This window comes from Acomys russatus, chromosome 1, assembly GCF_903995435.1.
Source record: "Acomys russatus chromosome 1, mAcoRus1.1, whole genome shotgun sequence".
NCBI classification, from domain to species: Eukaryota; Metazoa; Chordata; class Mammalia; order Rodentia; family Muridae; genus Acomys; species Acomys russatus.
In genome coordinates this window covers 44,808,820-44,825,628 of record NC_067137.1, presented here as the reverse complement: position 1 = coordinate 44,825,628, position 16,809 = coordinate 44,808,820, and the positions used below count along the sequence as shown (strand labels likewise).

The window sequence follows — 16,809 nt, the reverse complement described above, 5'->3', positions numbered from 1 at the left end:
TTCCTGGTGTTTTTCTTTGGCTTCCTTCATTTTCTTGGCCAAAAGATTAGCATATTTCACAGCCTCCTCATTTTTTCCTAGTGCATTGTTTCTTCAGAGCAGTGTGTCGGAATTTGTGTTGCAGGACGTGTGGAGCAACAAGGGGCTGAATCTTGGGTGCTTTGGTCCTTGGATTCTGTGATATTCTTGTCAGCTTGAGAACATTTGTGATTTGTTAAAGGCCAAAAATGGAGGGAACATCTGTGAGGGGTTTTTGCTTAATCTGAAGTGGGAAGATCCACTTCTAATGCAGATCCTTGAGGCAGACAAGCCTTTAATCCAGATCTTGAGACTGGAAGTCACACGCCTTTAGTCCTGATCTTTTGAGCGGGGCCACACCTTCTGCTGGAAGTCTCTATAAGGGCATGGAAGAAGGAAGCTTTTGCTCTAAGCCTGCTTGCTCTCACCTCCATAGCATTCTTTCACTGGCATTAGGGCCTATTTCTTCAGATTCCAGTGTATGCTGAAAAGCAGCTGAGACATCTACGCTCCTAGTTTCCTGGATGTCTGGACTTTCTGTTCATAGCCAGCCACTGGTGGATTAGCTGGACCACAACCTGTAAATCATTCTAATAAATCCTCTTTTATATATAAAGTGTATAATTCTATAGATTCTGTTTCTTAACTTTATTAAGGGCTTCTGCCAACATACTGGCACACAAATATGAATCACTAGTACCAATCAAGCTGATCAGTGTCTATGAGCCACACGTTTTAGCTATTTCTTGAGATTTAACTTAAGTCACTCTAGAAAAATTTAACAACTCTCAGTGTCAATTCTCATTAGCTTCTCTGAATGTAGACAATACATTCCCTCCAGACAGAAAATTTAATTATATAGGTCTTTAAGTATTTCTATTAAGTGCTAGCTTGCATGGTACAGCTCCTGCCTTGGACTGAAAGAGCATTGGGAGGTGAAGGTTACTGTCCTGATCTTGTATTCAAGAGGCTGAAATAATCTCTCTGGGGAAACACAATTTCTGGCATCCATCCTATTTTTCTCATGGCATACATAGGGCTGTAAACAGAAGGCTACCAAAGCATCCTAAATCAGTAGCCTGTGAGTCAGAGACTAGTGGTCTGCCAGGAAGAAGAAAATACATGCCTTAAGTTAAGCCTGCTGGGTATGACTGTATCTCGGCTTTTGGGAAGCTAGGGAGGATGAGTGCCAAGTCTCGGTCCAGTATGAGCTACATGGCAAGACTCTGTCTCAAAAAGCAAACCAAATCCAACATTAAAACTACATAAATTTATGGGTGTGTACATATACACACACACACACTCAAACAAAACACATAGATCTAGTTGCTTTAGGTTGTTCATTAAAATGGCTTCTCACTTATAAACTTTAGGTCAGCACTATTCTATATAAATATTAATGTCGACTCTTCTCAAAGTTTCTCTTTTATGTTTATTTGTGTTTGTGTGTTATGGTGCACATGTAGAGAAAAATTTGCCGCAAACAAAATCAGTTCAAAATCAACCACAGGCCTTAAATTTTAAGTCCCGAATATTTGAAATGATCACAGGAAAATACAAATACAATATACTACAGGCAATACTTTTCTGAATAGGACTCCAGTAGATCAGGAAAGGATAGTGAGAACTGACAAGTGGGATTGCTTAAGTTAAAAAGCATAGCAGAGAAAACAATCATCAAGGTCAGGAGAATCTACAGAAGGGAGAGAGGCTGTGTCAGTAACTAACCTGGCAGGGGCCGTTAGCCACAGTACACCGTGAAACACAGAAACAAACAGAGCAAACAACAGGTACTATGTGGGCTAATGAGCTGAACAGAAATGTTCCAACAAACACTCGAAGGGTTACCAGTTAAAAGCAGCTATCTGCTCTTCCAGAGGACCTGGGTTCTATTACCAGTTTCTGCAAGGTGGCTCATCTGTAACCCAGTCTCAGAAGATTTGATGCCCTCTTCTGGTCTCCATGAGCACTGGATGCATGTAGTGCAGACAATATATTCATATACATAAAAAAATAAATAAAATAAAATGTTCCAAATATATTAAAAATACATGAAACATGCTCAACATAAAAATGTCCCCAGTCAGAATGAGTATCAAAGAGAACAAGAAGGTATCAGTGTTGGTGAGAGTTGGGGAAGGGAGGAAAACTTATATACCACTGCTTGGAATGTAAAACAGTATAGCCACTAGGAAAAACAGTAAGGAGGCTTCTCAAAAAAATTAAAGGCAGAATTTCCATATGACCCAGCTATACCACTTCTGAGTATAAGCCTAGAAGAATCAGTCATCTTACTATACAGATATTTGCATATCCATTTTTATTGTGGCACTACTCACTAACTCACTAGCCAACACAGCCTAGGTGTCCAATAACAGATGATTAAAGAAAATGTGGTACAGTCACACATGGAATACTATTCCATCATAAATAAGAACAAAGTTAAGGAATTTACAGGAAAGTGGATGAAACTGGAAATCAGGTTAAATGAGAACCAGTCTCATAAAGATAAGCATCCCAGTTTCTCTCCTGTGTGGGATATAGAGCACATGATAATAAGAGAGGAAATGTTAAGGAGGCGGAAGGGGAAACTGGGATATGAAATTATAACAGAAGGGATGAGTATGGTGGGTGTACATTATACAGACATGCCACAAGGACTCATTAGCTTTACAGCTAATAAAAATGAAAAAAAAGTGACACATAAGCCTGTGTTTAATCAGCTTAGGAACTTAAGAGACCATCTAGCCACGCTGTTACTGCGTTGGTAAAATATGGAAACTACAATAAAGGGAGGAAGAAAGTTCAGGTGCTGAGACAGTGCATCCAAGTAACAAGCCAAATCAAGTTCCAGGTTTTAGTAGAGAGAGCTTTCAGCAAATTTTCTCTCTTTTTTTATTTGCTGAGACAGTCTCACTGTGTAACTCTGGCTGCCTCTGAACTTGCAATTCTCCTGTCTCAGCCTCCCAAGTGCTAGAATTTCAAGCATGTTCCACCATGTCAGGTCACCCAGTAAAATTTCCTAACAATATACCAAAAGACTGACAAAATGATTAAAGTTTGTAATGCAATTTAAAAGCCCTTTTGAATTCTAATTTTCTGGCATTACTATACCTTATTATTGCTATCCTATATTTTCATCAACCTGAAGTTTGATTGGGTTGGGGTAGGTGAAAAGCACTTCCTGGGTAAAAACCACCTCTCAGGCAGCTGTACATTGTCGTATAAAGAGAGGGTTTGCAAGGTATTGCTGAGGGTAAGGTTCTTATTGTAGATCTAGGGGAGACTATAGCCAGAATAATCAGGAAGAGTCCTGAGCAGGGAGACACAGTAGTAGATCAAACATGGCCAGCAGTTTTGACCCAGCCAAGAGAAGAGGAGAGTGAGGGGGGGAGGGGAGGGGAGGGGGGGAGGGGGGAGGGGGGGGAGGGGAGAGGGGGGGGGAGGGGAGGGGAGGGGAGGGGAGGGAGAGCAAGCGGCAAGAGAGTGCACGGTGGCCAGAATGCCAGGGTTACCCAGGAAAGAGAAGCTGGGGGAAGGGAAAGGGAAGAGGTGAGGTGAGCCAAGAAGGCTACAGGTAGTTGTGGTAGGAGGAGGCCAGCACGGGCATTGGTATGCTAATAGACACCACAGTTAGCTATTTGTCCTGAGCGTCTTTTGCCCCAGACAGTTAAAAAAAAAAAAAAAAAAAAAAAAAAAAAAAAAAAAAAAAAAAAAAAAGTTCCAGCGCATTAGCACTATATTTAGAGACATCAGAGAAAGGTTAAGCTTGGTGCTTAATGCTTCGTCCAAACACCACAGTAACCCCAGCAACTGAAAGCATTCTGAAGCACACCCAGTGGTACAGAAACTTACATTTTAACAACAACAACAGAGACTTAGAAATGTCCTTAGATGTGAGCAAACCTACAACCTTGCTTGTAAAGCCGCAATGAGTGGGAGCCTTTGAAAGACCACAATTAAGACAATCACTAAATAACATGGTGCATTTACACTATGATCACTGCCGTGTTAGTCACAGCTGCTACTGTGCAACACACAGGACACATTGCTACACATACTTTATTCAGAATTAAGTACTCTGAAAATATTTTTTAAAGAGGCCAATTTAATAATGTTTTATTGATCTAGGTACTCTGGCACTGAAAGCGTGAACAACCTAAGGTAACGATGTCGTCACCAAGGGACGACCAGAGAGCCCAAATCCCTTGACTCCCAGGCTGATGTTTTCCACTAATAGTGTTCCTTTCTACTCATCTGCGCGCTTCAAGTGTAAAAGACCGGAGAAGGCAGAAGACCCTAGTATGAGCCAAATTTGCGAGACGCGGATGCTCTGAAGATCCTCAGAAATCGCCGTGGTGGACTCTTTTGTTTTGGCTGAGCAAGATGAAAGCAGCAACCACAGACCCCAGGGACCAAGAACTGGAACTAGGTATAGCCTGTTGTGGTAACTCTCTTTTCCTCAGTCGGGGCCTGCCCTTTCTCACCTCTTCCTTCCGACCAAGCCCTAACGCTCTTACCCTCAACCCCCAACCCCTCGGTCCCCATCCTCCCTCCTTCATCCCCGCTGCACACCATTGCTCGGAGTCCCCGTTGGGACGGGGAGCTCCTGGTCCTCCCTCCGGCTTTAGCAAGGATTCGCGGCGCTTCGAGAGCGAGAGCTAGTCAGCACTGTACACGCGTTTCAGCTGAGAAACTTCGGTGGGAGCCAGGGCAAACGCGCATGCCGAGTGGGTGTTGGGGCGCGTCAGGACAAAGCATGATTAGACAATGAGGACCTTGCCTCCCTCCACGGCGGCTAACTCAGCTTCCCTTGGGCACCTACGAAGCGCGCGTGTTTACACTTCTCTACACCCGGCGGCGGACCCGGGGGGCATTCCAAACCGTTACTCCGCCCGATGGGGGTGGGACCAGCCAAACGGTTGAGACTGCGCTCTAGGCCGGACGGCATCGGCGGACTACAAATCCCAGAAGGCCTCGCGCCGAAGGGGCGGGCGGCACCTTACCGGCCCGCCGCGCTTCCCTCGGGTTCCTAGTGCATTCCCACTGCAATAGGGGTCCTCTCTACAGCTGAGGTCTGCTTCTGGGGTGCATTAGCAGTCCCGACACTAAATCCCTCGTGTCCCTGCTCTTCCTGCCTCAGTACTGGCTATGACCGACTCCCTCACCGGTGTCGGGAGGCGGCGGCGAAGGAGGGAAACCCTTGCATACAGTCCGGGCGCACTTCCGCCTCTGCGCTCCGGAAGGTAGGGCGCACGCGCTTGCTGCGACTCCGAAGCGACTCACTTCCGCTCCCACTGTTCCCTGCGAGCCGAATCATGGATCACACTGGTAAGGAGGCGGAGGCAGCGGGGGTCCTGGTTTCTTGCCCCCGTGGCTCGTTTGGGACTGGTCGCCCAGCGGGCACAAGGGGCTACGCTCGCCCTATTGCTCCGGGACGTGGTGGAAAGGAAGCAAGCTCAAAGACCTGGTCCCGGGCTGGGCTTGTTGCTCCCTGGCCTACCCTTCTGAGCGGTGCCTCCATCCTCGAGACCGGTAGCGCCGCTTCAGTGGTGCTGCTGAGCTCGCCTTCGGGACACTGCGCCGCGCTGGTTTGTTGGAAGGGGTGGGTGCCAGTTGTGTTTTGTTTTGCCTCCCCCCCCCCATTCCCGTTGCTCTGCACTTTGTACTGGGGAAATAGGCGGGTGGAATCCACTGTCGAATTGGAGAAGCGTCCGGAGGCTGGGCGAGGGTGACTTGGAGACTTCCTGCTGCCTTTCGGCTTCGGGCGGCTCTGTAGTGGTCACCTCCTGTGGTCACCTCCTGTGGTTATTGTCTCTGACTTTTCACGGTCTAGAGGTTAGAGAAGAGAGCCGGGTTTAGTTTTCGAAGTTATAAGCGGAGCATCTTTTCTACCTAAACCCGAAGCATGCCCCGCCCTTTCCGGCCGTGGTCCTGTTGCATCCTTTGGGGACATATACACAAATTTTAAGGTCAAGATATTTTCATCGCATATTACAAGTAAGAGTGGCTTCAACCCTTTTTTTCTGCGGACTTCGTTTTCTTCTTCTTAGTTAACGAGTGAGTGCGCTTCTCTTTGAGTATTTCATATAATTATATCAACAGGCAGGAGGAAGAGCTTTGCGTTTTTGTTGTTGTTTAAGAATTGCCTGAGATGCTCTCAGTTTTCAAACACTACTTAATTATGTAACTGCATGAAGATACTTGTAGGCTTGGAGATAGAATGATGGAACGGTAAACAATAGGATTGCCTCCTAGTCCTCGAGTTTGCATTCTAGCAAAGGAGGCAGCCAGGTTGATTTCTTTTCTTTTCTTTTTTCTTAAAACCGCTTACATATTGTGGTGAGTACTTTAAGAAAACAGGTGCTCATGGAATAGGAAGTTTCAGAAAATGCCCGGGAAAGGTGTTTTGGAATGGTAGGAAGACACGGAGAAGGCCAGATGTCTGTAACCTAGTTAGCCACAAGTTGAGAAGAGCAGGAAGACATACGTTTAGAACTTTGAGAATCATGGTAAAGGGTTTTGATTTTAAGTGGCTATGAAGCAACTGAACAAAAGTAGTGTAATTTAAGAAGTAATTCCAGCTCTTCTATGGAGAATGGTGTAGGAGAGGAAGAACAGGAATAATAAATAAATAATCTAAGTGGTGGTTGCAGTGCCCCACTCAGAGGAAGGCTGGCTTTAGTGAAAGTGTAGCTCAGTGGTAGAGTACTTACCTAGCTAGCACCTGTCCTGAGTTCAATCCCCAACAACCCTGTAGGGGGAAGTGGGAGCAGGGCACAGCCAATGGCAATTGCAACAAATATTTTGGTGGAGAATCCAACAGCTGCAAAGGATTAGTTTGTGGAAGTTATATGAAAGAAAGGAGAAAACTGTGAGCTTTCCATTAGAGCATCTTGATATTGCATGTGTAAAAGAGTTACCCGAGTTTCTAAGTTATTAATAAAAGGTTGCCTGGGGAAATAAAAAGTCATTCTAACATGAAAATAATCACTAATGAGCTAGCTAGATAAAAAAAAAAAAAAAAATGAGTTTCCAGACAGCTGTCCTTTATGGTTCATGTTAGCTTTTCTAGATTTTAAATCATTTATGAGGCAGTCTCCTAGTGTTTCAGTGTTAAAAGCTGCACATTTTGAGAGGCGGGGAAAACTAAGTCAAAGACTCAAACTTTCACAAAACTAAGAAATACAATTTTAAAAACTATTTGAAACACAGAACCTTTGGCAAGTCAAAAAATGCCAGTTAGCTAGTTAATTTCCTGACTGAATAGGCATCTTGAAATAATGATTTTAATGTCAAAGGATCAAGAGGTTTTGTAAATGGAAGTATTGAAATAACTTTTGCCAGAAAAAAAAAAATATTGCAGAAAATGATTGAGTTTTGTTTTGTTTTTTAAATGGCAAACACATAGTGCTTTATTTAGTGTTTCTCTGGATTCAGAAGTGTCAGCAGTGGGCTGAGTGCCCCAGAGAGTCCAGAGGGAGCTGGGCAAACCTAAGGGCCGTGGGGCAGAGAGAGGTAGCAAAAAGAGGCGAAGCCCCTGCAGCTCCTCCAAGGTGGCCCTGTACCCCTGTTCCCAGGTCACAGAGGCATCCAGACTAGTAAAGACCCTACAAACACTTGACTCATTCTTTAGTTGTTAGAGGAGTTAGTGCTTAGGTAAAAGTGACCCAAATTTTGAAATTTTTTCATTCTTTTTTGAGAGGTGGATACAGGAAACCTGAGTCCAGGGTCTTCAGTGTCTTAGGTTCTACCACTGAGTTACATACCTGCCTTCAGTTCATTTGCTCCTTTGATTCAAGGTATATTTACATTAAGTGACCGTTCTTTTTATCCTTTATGTAATATCCAGATATTTCTACGTGCTTTGTGTTTTGTTATTATATGTGTGTGTGCAGTAAATTGTATGTTACTTTCCCCCCCTTAATTTTAAAAAGGCAACAAACAAACCTCAGAATGTTGTCTCTTGAAATCTGTGAGGGAAACAGTAGCTTTAGACACAGCAGCCTTGTAAAAGGACTAAGCTGCTCTTCAGATATTGGAGACCTGGGTTGTGCAGGTAAAGCGTGCTGTTTTCATTCACAAAGGCAGCACACTAAGAATCCTTGTTGTATCTTAAGGGCAACAGTTTGGTTGTTTCAGTTCTTTGGGAAGTTGGGAATACTTTTTGTGCAAGGGGAAAAGGTTCTCTGTCACGTTTCTATGGTAGGCACTTCTGTATAGATGAGCAAATGCAATGAAGATTGCTGAAATACATGAACACACAGACATTCCATTTTAGTGCAGCCTTGAAGACTGACCAAGTTTATTAGACGTCAAGATTGGAGCTGTCCATGTCATCCCTTTCTTGTGAAAACTTTTGAGTTTGCTGTTGTAAGAGTAGAAGGCAGACAGATGTTTAATCATTGAGACCCATTTTGAATTTTATTTTATTTTCACAAAAAGATGGGTATAAATTTAATTGACTCATATCGCTTATAGTCTTGGAAGTTAGTGCTGGCAGACTCCTTCCACGTTTGTCTCTGCTGAAGGTAACGTGCACAGTTAGGCTGTCAGTCTTTTTTTTTTTTAATTTTATTAATTTATTCATATTACATCTCGATTGTTAGCCCTTCCCCTGTTTCCTCCCATTCCTCCCTCCCTCCCACTTCCCCCCTTCTCCCCTCCCCTATGTCTGTGATTGAGGGAGACCTCCTCCCCCTATATATGCTCTTAGAATATCGAGTCTCTTCTTGGTAACTTGCTATCCTTCCTCTGAGTGCCGCCATGCCTCCCCACCCAGGGGACGTGGTCAGAAAAGGGGCACCAGAGTTCGTGTGAGAGTCAGATCTCACTCTCCACTCAGTGGTGGAGAATATCCTGTTCGTCGGCTAGGTCTTGGTAGGGGTTTGAAGCTTACTGCCTATATTCTCCTTGGCTGGTTAGGCTATCAGTCTTGATTGTAATTCTTGCAGGAACTCTGTTCATTAACTTCTGTTTCAAACATTATAATTTTAACATTACATTTGTAGTTCCTATTTTTAAGCATTTTCCTTTCTGTCTTAGGGTAAAATTGAATATATTGTATTACATATTTTTATGTACTTGAAAAAGTAAAGAAAGTTATATGAGTCAGTCCTGTGAAATAATGTACCTATTAATCATGAACAAGAATTTTTCCATAGATAAGAGTTTTAAGGACTAGAAAGTGTCAGTTGTTGAGGTCTAAGCCTAAATTACAGTCTCTCATTGCAGTGCTGGCTATTAACTAAAGATATCTGTTACCTATGTCTCTAGACATGTTATAGCACAGATAGTGACGCGTCGTGAGTTCTATTAAGTGATGCATTTTTTTTGTATATCCCTGAATACCTTTTAGAAAAAATGTTATGCTTAAGGTAATAATTACCTCTACCTCTTTAAAACTAACACATAGGCCAATAAGATGGCATGACAGGTAAAGAAAGACACCTGTTACCTGCTGAGGCCTTGAGCTCACCATCTGGGGCTCATGTGGTAGGAGGGGAGAACCAACTCCTGCACTCCCCACCCCAAACATAATACACATATATCAGATTTAGTGCTGTGCTTCCAATTTGTTATGTAAATTTACTAAGCTTACTGAATGTCTACTTTGCATGTTGATAACACATGTAAAGACAATTTTTTCTTTTCTTTATTTTTAAAAATCTATAACAATTTGAGCTTTTTTGATTTTTTTTTTTTTTTTAAGGTTCGTTTCTGTAAACTACTATGGATTTGTATGGAAATTTTTATTGTTCATTTTTTTTTAGAATGAGATCAAGGTTCTAAAAGGGTCTATGTCTCAAAAAGAAGGGTAACCTCAAATAAAGAATATTAACAATTACATTTATCAGTCTAGTGTTTAAACTCAGAACCAAGATCTTTCACTTATTGTTTGATGTTTTTTTATTTTACTTTTATACATGTTATAGAACAATTTTCAAAAAGAAAAGCAAAAGCAATTCTAATTTCTCTTTTCCCCATTCATACAGACAATGAGTTACAAGGCACTAATAGTTCTGGATCCTTGGGTGGTCTTGATGTTCGCAGAAGAATTCCTATAAAACTCATCTCCAAACAAGCGAACAAAGTTAAGCCTGCACCTCGAATCCAAAGGACTATTAGCAGGATGCCTGCAAAGGCCCCACCAGGTGATGAAGGTAACGTGTTTAAAGTTAGATGTTTAGGAGTTGTGTTGTTGAGCTAGAGAAATGGCTCAGAGGACCTGGTTTCAATTCCTAGCACTCACATGGCAGCTCATAACTATACTCGAAGATCGGACACCCTCACACAGACATACATGCAGACAAAACACCAATGCACATACAATAAATTTAAAAACAGTTTTTTCTGAGTACACCAAATAATCTATTTGATTTTATTTACTTAAACCTACTTTAAAATATTAACCTTACATACTCTTTTTTTTTGTTCCTTTTTAAGTCTCCTTTCTCCTTTTCAAAGACTTAATGAGATTGCAGAGAACGTTACATTAAAAGTAAGATTTTTTTTAACAGTCCTCTCAAAGCTGTTTTCAATGTTTCTTTTAAGAGTTTTTTTTTTTTTTTTTTTTTTTTTTTTTTTTTTTTAAAGTAAGCTGGGTGGTGATGGTGCATGCCTTTGATCCCAGAACTTTCGAGGCAGAGGCAAGTGAATCTCTTGAGTTCAAGGCCAGCCTGGTCTACACAGCAAGTTGTAGGACAGTCAGGGTTACACAGAAAAATCATGTCTAGAAAAACAACAACAGCAACCACCAAAAGGTTTAGCCAGGTGTGGTGGTACACGGCTCAAATGCCAGCCCTTAGGAAACTGAGACAAGAGGGTTATTGTTAAGGCCAGACCCTGTCTCAAAGAAATGAACAGTCTTAGGTGTTTATTCTGTAAATACGGTATCATCTATTTGACTTTTTTCTAGTTGTTTTGCTGTAACTGTTGTAGTGTAAACATTAAAATTTTTACTTGGGGCATGGCAGGATTGTTTAAGAGGTGAGGGCAATTGCCACATAAGTGGGCCACTCAAGTTCCACTCCTATAACCCATGTAAAAGAGGAAGGAGAAAACTGACTTCCAGAAGTTGTCTTCTGGTCTCCACAGCGGGCCACAGAGACACACATGGAAACCCCTCCCTCCATTTCATGCCCACAACACATCAGTGACTTTTAAAAAGACTTGATCTGTACATTTTAGAATTTATCAGATCCTGCTAAATTACTCTTCAGAAAGGGTTTGTTAGTTTATGGTCATATCTATCAATATTTTGTATTATTAACTTAAGGAATTTTTTTTGAGATAGGGTCTTTGTAACCAAGTTTGTCCTTGAGCTTCAGCAAGTCTTTCTGCCTTAGCCTCTAAGCCCTGTGATCATAGGCAGGCACCACTGTGTCTCAGGGACAGCTCCTTAGTGTGTGCTCGGATGCCTTCTCACACTATTAGCCATTTCTGGTCTCAGTTGTGTTGTCTGCTCTTGATTGCTCTCTTTCTAAAGTTGGCTTTGTTAAACATCTGTCGTTCATTTATTTTTTGAATTTATAAATAAAGTATTACTGTAAAGAATTTGAAGATTCTAGGTATTCAGTTAACTAGAACTTACTATTTCAAGTTTTAACATTCTTAAAAGGCTTCTTCTGGTTTCATGACTATAAAAAGCTTTTCCTGTCTTCAGCAAGTTGGTCTTAGGTCAAATTTGGTTCCTTTTAAAAAAAAAAAAAAGTAAAGTTACTTTTACTTTAGTTGTCCATAGCTGCTTTCCCACTATCATGGCAGAATCAACTAGATTTAGATGACTCAGCAAGCCTAAGATGTGTACTGTGTGGCTTTTTATGACAACAGCTTGTTAGCGCACACTTTGGAACGTTTATGGTTATATATTTTAAAAGAAAAAAGAAAAGTGAGATCTTGCTTTTTCATTTTTTCCCCCCAAAACAGATTACCAATACCCTAAATATTGGGTAATTTGTCTTTTCCTTTCATCATGGAAATTTTGCTCTTAACATACATTCAGGTTCTAGAAGGATCTATCTTACTCCTAAAATTTGTTCTGGTAATCTTTAGGTAGTTTAGAATAAATGATGACTATACACATCTTTAGGTTTGTTCAGTAACCCTGATGGTGGTAATTGGTGAGATGGTCTGTGGAGACTGAAGAAGACACTCCTTTATAGGTCTGTCCTTGGCTCTGCCCCTCAGGTTACGGTGTTGCTGTATGCACTGCATGCTCTTATTTGTAAAGTGCTAGAGGTTCATAAAGATCACTTTCAGGTGCCATTTAAAGCTCCAGTTTAAGAATGATGTAGCAGCTAATGTCTGTGACAAATGTGGGTTGTCCTGTAAAGTCTGTTGGAGAATGGTAAGTACAATTAAGGCCTGGTTTTGTAGAGGTAGGATTCTGAAATATAATTTACGATTTTTTTATAAGCAATCTTATAATACAGTATGTACAAAAAAGCTAAGGGAAGTTTAGTAACACCATGAATTTAATGTAGTTATTTTTTACAGTTTTAGAATAGTTTCAGAAGTTTTAATTTTCATGTTCTTAGATCTTTGAATGTCATCAGAAACATTTTTTAGCAAATAGGTCTATTTTGTCATATAAATATACTTTAAAAATAAAATTTGAAGCTGGAAAATGTAACTTTCTTTCTCTCAGAAGGATTCGATTATAATGAAGAGCAGCGGTATGACTGTAAAGGGGGCGAGCTCTTTGCAAATCAGCGAAGATTTCCAGGACACCTTTTTTGGGATTTTAAGGTATAACTAAAAATGAAAAATTAAGCATTAAGTACTTTGAGTTTTTAGAATATCTGTAACTTGTAGCACATATAAATGTACTTGCTTATTTCTACTATCTTCAAGAATAATTTGAAGTAATGTTCATTAAAACCAAGGAAAATCAATAATCACTATTTAAGAAGGAAAACAAATGGAATTATACTAATCAAGTTTTATTTCTGTTTATAGTAACAACTGTTGGGAAATTCTAACCATTTTACTGTGTGAATTGATGAGTAAAGATTTTAAATTTGCCTAAAGAGGACATTTTTAATTATCATTTCAATAGATAAACATCTTAGGTGAAAAGGATGATACACCAGTTCATTTCTGTGACAAATGTGGATTGCCTATTAAAGTCTATGGGAGAATGGTAAGTACAGTTAAGGGCTAGTTTTGTAGATAAGACATTTGTATAGAGGAAGGATTCTGAAATACAATTTATGATTTTTTAGTAACTAATTTTATAAAATTGTACAAAAAAGCTAAGGGAAGTTTAGTAACACCATGAATTTAATATAGTTATTCTTTTATTGTTTTAGAATAGTTTCAGGAGAAACATGGTAAGATAAAATATGTTTAATGTTCTTTTTCAGGAGCTTTTAACTTGCAGGGACTATTTCAACATGTGTAGGTTCCCATATCTGAAAAAAGAAGCAGGTGTTGGGGAGCAGGGGAGGTGTGGTCCTGTAATCCTAGCACTCTGAAGGTTGAGGCAGAAGGATCACAAGATGAGGGCTTGCCTTGGGTACATCAGAGTTTAAGGCAACCTCAGTTTCACGTGAGATCCTGTCTCCAAAAATAAAAAGCAAAGCATTAGCAGAAGTACATGTATTTATTTATTGGGAAAAGGAGCAAATTTTTAAAAAGCTTGTGATTAAAAATTATTGCTAGGCGATGGTGGCTCATGCCTTTAATGCCAACACCAGGGAGGCAGAGGTAGGCAATCTCTGAGTTTGAGGCCAGCCTGTTCTACAAAGCAAATTCCAAGACAGTGTATAAACAGGGCTCTGTTAGACAGACCCTGTCTCGAAAAAAACGAGTGGGTGGATGGGTGGGTGGGTGGCATGGATGGATGATGATAGATGATAGATAGTTCTTAGTTGTTACTGGTATATATCTTAAGTATTTGTTTAACTAGTTTTTGTGGTCCTTCTGACTGTAGGTGACTGTACTACTATTATTGAAATATTCTAAGTTGTTCTAGGATGCTTAACTATGGTATTTTTGCCTACAGATTCCATGCAAGCATGTTTTTTGCTATGACTGTGCTATTTTACATGAAAAAAAAGGAGATAAGATGTGCCCAGGGTAAGATATGGTCATCTTTAAATTGTCTGATAGGAGTGGCTTCTAAGCAAGCTGAGCCATCTCTCCAGCCCCTCAATGTTCTAATGTTAATATTTAAAAGTGAAGTTTAGCTTTGAAGTGTGTTCTCGTATGCACCTCACTTGTATAGTCATTAGCTGTCTAGAGAGAAGTCTGTCTTAGTTAATTGTCAGACCCAGTGCAGGAAGTACAGTTAGCAACCTGAATTAGTATAAATAGTGTATAGTACTGCTTCTAGGCATCATCCAACAGAAAGACTTTGTCCTCCTGTGCATGGAAATGTTTCTCATTGTGTAGTGAATCAGATGGCAGAAAAGCTAGAAATGTACAAAATGGCCACAAGTCAGAAGCACACTAGCTCCTGCAGGGAGAATGGGAAAGGAGACCACTGGACTTTGAATTCTGTGCTTTTAAATGACAGGTCCTTTGTTTTATCATTCCTGGATGCAAATCCAGTATAGTTAGAGAAAATTAATGAGCTCTTAAGTATTGGGAAGTAGAGGTGTCTTGACATTCTGTATGGTGGGTCTGAGATAAAAATATTCTCAGGCTAGTAGAGAAGTTGATGGTTAGTGTCTGAGACAAGTGGGGAAGATTAAATAAGGTTTGTTAACTAATTAAATACTTAGTGTTAAGTTTGCAAATGTCTTACATAACATTTTTAAAGTGAGCAAACGGCTTAAAATAAGTGTACTGTTTTGTATTGTGGTTTTGGTTAATGAGTTGTTTTTCCTGGTGTTTAGCTGTAGTGATCCTGTGCAGCGGATTGAGCAGTGCACACGAGGTTCTCTCTTCATGTGCAGCATTGTGCAAGGTTGCAAGAGAACCTACCTGTCTCAGAGAGACCTGCAAGCTCATATCAACCATCGCCATATGAGAGCTGGGAAGCCTGTCACCCGACCTTCACTTGAGAATGTTCATCCTCCTCCTATTGCCCCCCCACCAGCTGAGATCCCCGATCGTTTCATAATGCCACCAGACAAGCACCATATGAGCCATATGCCTCCAAAGCAGCACATCATGATGCCACCACCTCCTTTGCAACATGTGCCACATGAGCACTATAATCAGCCACATGAGGATATCCGTGCTCCTCCAGCAGAATTATCCATGGCTCCACCTCCTCCTCGTTCGGTCAGTCAGGAAACCTTTCGTATTTCAACAAGAAAACACAGCAATTTAATAACTGTCCCTATTCAGGATGACTCAAGCTCAGGTGCTAGAGAGCCACCACCTCCTGCCCCAGCACCTGCTCACCACCATCCTGAGTATCAGGGTCAGCCAGTGGTGTCGCACCCTCACCATATTATGCCTCCACAGCAACATTATGCACCACCCCCACCTCCGCCACCACCAATAAGCCATCCAATGCCACATCCTCCCCAGGCTGCAGGTACTCCTCACTTGGTATATAGCCAAGCCCCACCTCCACCAATGACCTCTGCTCCACCACCAATAACCCCTCCCCCTGGACATATCATTGCCCAGATGCCACCTTATATGAATCATCCTCCTCCAGGACCCCCCCCACCTCAGCATGGTGGTCCACCTGTAACTGCACCCCCTCCTCACCATTACAATCCTAACTCTTTACCCCAGTTTACAGAAGATCAAGGAACTTTGAGCCCTCCATTTACACAACCAGGAGGAATGAGTCCTGGTCTGTGGCCTGCACCAAGAGGCCCACCACCACCTCCACGAATGCAGGGCCCGCCTTCTCAGACCCCACTACCTGGACCACATCATCCAGATCAAACAAGATACAGACCGTATTACCAGTGATAATAGTGCTTTGAACTGAAGATATGACAAGGAAAAAAGATTAAATTAGTTAATCAAGCTTTGGGGAAGGAGAAAATAACCTCTTTTTGAGGTGGCTATAAAACAGTCTTGTCTCTCAAAATGGTTCTGAATCTTGACCTTAGGATTGCTTTCAAGTACTATACTGTAGTGCAGATAAGTGGCCCGGTTGAGCACAACTATATCTTAACAACTGTTACTTTGGCGTGGTAAATTGACCCAGAAGTGACTATTTGTAAAAAAAAAAAAAAAAAGAAAAAAAAAAAGAAAAGAAAAGAAAAAACAAAAAAAAAGAAAAAATTTTTTGATAAATTTTCACTGTTCCACTTTGAGAAATATTGCTCTTATTTAAACCCAATGTTTAGTTTTTGTTGTGATGCATTTTGTTAACCTGTGTAAAAGGATTAAATTTCAAGATGGTTGTAAAAATGCTATTTTTATGTGAATTTAAGTGCAGCCACGTATTTTTCTTAAATCCACATGTTTTACCACTAATTTTCCTAAGTTAAGATAAAACCCTAAAAGTAAAATTCTACTAAAATTGTTACCAGGAAGACTGTTAAATGATAGGGAATTGTTTCACATCTTAGGCACTGAAATTTCAAGGTGTAGTAATTGTATAGTGCACTCACTTGGATGCCTTTCCTGTTTGGACAGCCTCAGAAGCACCAAATGCACCAGAATTCCTATAGCTAGTTGTCTGGCGCGTCTCGAGGGGTTCTAATCATTGGAAAATGACTGGCTTTGCAGGCTCCAAGCTGATGGGATGCCATTCTCACCAATGCTTTTTTTCCTGAGTGGTTAAAATCACATGATTTGTCACACTTAAAAATCATAAGTTATTTTTTAGGATTGCTTAAATGGTGTTATTTGGGTGAAATGTGTTCTGTG

At 41.0% G+C, this 16,809-nt stretch overlaps 1 protein-coding gene across 6 annotated transcripts; it reads left to right on the top strand.

Annotated features, from left to right (window-relative positions):
• The first annotated feature begins 4,130 nt into the window (after window positions 1–4,130).
• On the top strand, window positions 4,131–16,186 carry Cbll1 (Cbl proto-oncogene like 1). Of its 6 annotated transcripts, none has more exons than XM_051144623.1 (6): window positions 4,131–4,450; window positions 10,014–10,172; window positions 12,671–12,768; window positions 13,079–13,162; window positions 14,027–14,100; window positions 14,862–16,186. In XM_051144623.1, the coding sequence occupies exons 1-6, from the start codon at window positions 4,405–4,407 to the stop codon at window positions 15,898–15,900; spliced, it is 1,500 nt and encodes a 499-aa protein (XP_051000580.1). In that variant the 5' UTR covers window positions 4,131–4,404; the 3' UTR covers window positions 15,901–16,186. The 6 variants fall into 6 exon arrangements, with proteins under 6 accessions (XP_051000580.1, XP_051000571.1, XP_051000562.1 ...); XM_051144614.1 differs by having other exon boundaries at window positions 4,132–4,450; window positions 12,668–12,768; XM_051144605.1 differs by having other exon boundaries at window positions 4,132–4,450; window positions 10,014–10,181.
• The last annotated feature ends 623 nt before the right edge of the window (window positions 16,187–16,809 follow it).